Below are 3,603 nucleotides of genomic sequence, written 5' to 3'. Positions count from 1 at the left end.
CCAGCTTAAATTGTGTTGGTCCAGATTAAGTTCTTACCATCCAATAGCTCAAATAGCAGCTTTAATAGGGAGTATGTACATCTAATTCACTTTATAAATGCACAGTCCGATTAATTTTAACGTTGCCCTGCGGCATTGTGCTCCTTTATTTGGCAGCCTATCAGGAGCTTCACAAAGTCACAGACTATGAAATCCATCAAATGGTATCTCCGCTGTTCAAAGTGTTAGTAGAGCTTATTTCAATATACTATATATGCTATTACCAATCAACCTTTTGTGTATTAGTTATATAGATTATCATCATCTTGCAACATTAGATTTGCATTGTGTGTAAAATGGGGACAAAGACAGATTAAACTGGTATTTTAGGTATGGAGAAATAACGGTTGAATTTAGCTGTTCACGGGTGTGTATTAATGTTACAGTATGTCATCCTGCTTGTCATTTACATTTATTTTTCTTTTTAGGTGGATTTACTTCAGAAAACAGTTGGAAGAGTGGAATTTATCTCAAAAGACATTCAGGAAAAGCAGCAAAGCCACGACACGTCTATCAAAAATAGTGAAAAGGAACTGGACGTAGTTACTGTTATCCTTAAGAAGCTGCAAAAAGATGTGTCTAACATCATCCAAAATGTGAAAGACCAGGGGGACCGAGATCTCGTCCTCTTTGACAAAACCATGAGGGAAAAATTTACAGAGTTAAGTAACTCCATTAATGATGAAATAGCTGAGCTTTCTGAAGTCCAGAAGTCAAGCCAGGATGATATTAACAACGTAAAGGTTAAAATAGCTTCATTAGGAGAATTCAACTCAATCAACGATGAACTGAAGGCATTAAAAGATCTTGCCTCTCAATTACAGGACTCCTATAAATCCAAAGAAGAGTCCATCGACTGGTTAATGAACAATGCCATAAATATGGATTCTGTTACTGTCAACAGCAATCAAATTGCGGCTCTTAGAAATGAACATGAGAATATAAAGAGAGACGTTGAGGCACAGTTGGCAGCAGTAGAGGACTTAAAAGAAAAGTTTTTGAAAAATGGCGAGTCCAGCGAGAAGGGGGAATTTGACAGGATTCTCAAGGATTTTGAACAAATTTCCTCTTCCGTTGCAGAGATGGAGAATAATTATGTCTCTGCTAACAATGACTTGTTGAAAGAGATCGAAAGTAACAGAGACAGTGTGGAACGGAGGCTGGGACCTCTTGAAAGTACAGTGGAATCTTTGAATGCCCAACAATCTCTGGAATCTTTGAAAACCAGTTTTGAGGACTACAGCAGGAGATTGAATGCCATCGAGGAGGCTTTCACTGGTTTGAAGCACCAGTCTTCTTCTGACGGTCAGGGAAGCCCTGAAGTAACGGAGACTTTATTAGCGTTTAACAAAGCTCAGCAGGTTTTATCTCAAGAGGTAGAGAAGTTAAAATCCACCATTGCAGTCCCACCAAACGCTAATTCTGATTTTGAGAAATTACAGCTGGATGTCAACAGTGTTCTCGATGTTCACATGGAACAGATTGAAGAATTGAAGTATGACTGGGACCAATTTAAGAGCAATGTTGCTGGGTCATCTGGACAAGTCCTTGGGGTTGACAGCTTGAACTCCTCCGTTAAGAAACTGGAGTCTGACTTGAAGATGCTAAGGGAGGCGGTGGATAGTTTGGTAGCATATTCTGTGAAAATAGAAACCCATGACAAAGATTTAGAATCTGTTAAACAGTCTTTTGAAGACCTCAAAGAAAGTACCGATAAACTTCTAGTTAAATTTGAACAGATCCAGGAGAGTGTATAACTGTACAAAATTTTCCTAGAAGACCTTTAGGATTTTCTAACTCTAGTGTTTTCATTAAAGTGTTTTTTTTTTTTTTTTTCCCCTGTGTTTATTTTTATTTAATAGCTGTTCACTCTTTATTTTGTTCTTTAAATTGTATGTAACGCCGGAAACAATATTTCCCATTGCTTGATATTGGATCATCTTTGAGTTAATTTAGTAAAAAGTAGGTTAAAGGGGCTCTAACCCTATATTTATTTTGCTATTTGTATTTGTCTAATGTAAATATTAAGGTTATTTATCTAAAAAGATTCTTGGTCAAGGATTTTACCTACTTTTAATGGTGACTCTAGTTAGTTTGCTTGAAAAGATACCATTGTTCTGTATTATCTTCCCCATTATGCTAATATCCTCTTCTAGAATCATTTTGCGATGTGATAAGCCTCTTATTACAGGAGTTTGGTAACAAGGAATGTGCATAGTGTCTTTGGGATGTAGGTAGAACATCAGTGGTGGTGTTATGAGGTCCAAAAAGAAAAGAAACTATATATGCATGAAGTGAAGAGGTTACTAACAAAAGAAACTTTGCAACAAATCTATAAATATCTATATGACATCTACATAATACACCCATTGCTTTTACATGGTGGAGACCTACAATCTGCAATAAGAGACAGTCCATCAATTTGCTAGGGACCAGTGACATAATGTAGGTCTCAGTGACTGCTTTCTATATTGAAGAAGAATTACCTTCATTGCTATTAGGAAACATGAACTGGTCATTTAAGTAGCTGGTGGAGGGTGGGTTTATATAAAAGTTTATAGAGGACCTAATGGCTGTTCTTATTTAGTATACTGGAGCTCAGGGTTGTCCTGCCCGACACCTGATCAGTGCGTGTATATATACATGCAAAATTGAGGGGTTTATTTACTAAGCAAGCTGCCGTTTCCTGGCATGTTTAAGCCCGAAATTTAAAAAGGCAATGCCTTTAATAGCAAGACACATTTCCCTTTTAAATTTTAGTATATAAACCTGTTTCTTTCTTTACTTTTTTTTTTTTTTTAATCTCCCACACCCGGTTGCCAACAGTTTTGTTTTTTTATATATATATATATACATATCAAGCAATAGATGGGTACAGCGCCACTACCTGTGTGACTTACTGAGTGAAACAAATAAATATTCAAATGTATAGCAACTTAGCCTATTATTTTTTTCGGCGTCCGCTCTGAGACAATAGTGTAATACTAGTGTGAGTATTTTTAAAAAGTGAAAAACAAGAGAATTGACAATCAGGCGACTAGTTTGCTAGATGTGTAGATTCACACACAGTAAAATGTACAGTAGATAGGTTAATGGTTTACAAATATAGTTATACCTCAAACCATATAGAGGGGCGTGTTTCACGCTAATTAATAAATATAATAAACCAATAAATAGCAAAGTGCTTAGTGCAAAATATGATATATCTGATTACATCTAGATAAAAAAAAAAAAAAAAAATTTTTGTTGAACTCATATAGACAACAAAGTGCTAGTGCAAAAATATAGTGAATCTGAAACAAAGTGCTAGTGCCAAGTATAATAAAAATTATGACAATTTATTGAAAAACAGTGCACATAAAAATATATAAATAAATATGACCATAAAAACAACGACTGGCAGTAAATAGATAAAAACAAAGTAGAGGAAAGTTGATATTTTTAAGCAGCTTATCTGATTGAAGGAGAGAGGTAGTTCTCCACAGTGCATGAGGCAGCCAACAGTCCCTGTTGGGACTGTTGGCTGCCTCATGCACTGTGGAGAACTACCTCTCTCCTTCAATC

At 35.9% G+C, this 3,603-nt stretch overlaps 1 protein-coding gene across 1 annotated transcript in view; it reads left to right on the top strand.

Moving 5' to 3' along the window:
* Positions 1 to 2,886, top strand: part of CKAP4 (cytoskeleton associated protein 4) — a 17,626-nt gene extending 14,740 nt beyond the window's left edge. The window contains exon 2 of the mRNA XM_088478934.1: positions 468 to 2,886. Within this exon, the coding sequence (XP_088335060.1) occupies positions 468 to 1,796 (1,329 nt within the window). The 3' untranslated portion in view covers positions 1,797 to 2,886. The remainder of the gene's footprint in view (positions 1 to 467) is intronic.
* Positions 2,887 to 3,603: the final 717 nt, after the last annotated feature.

This window comes from Taudactylus pleione, unplaced genomic scaffold (genome assembly GCF_031769625.1).
Source record: "Taudactylus pleione unplaced genomic scaffold, aTauple2 ptg000225l, whole genome shotgun sequence".
Lineage (NCBI taxonomy): Eukaryota > Metazoa > Chordata > Amphibia > Anura > Myobatrachidae > Taudactylus > Taudactylus pleione.
The sequence above is the reverse complement of the archived record's forward strand: the minus strand, read 5'-3'. Positions and strand labels throughout refer to the sequence as shown.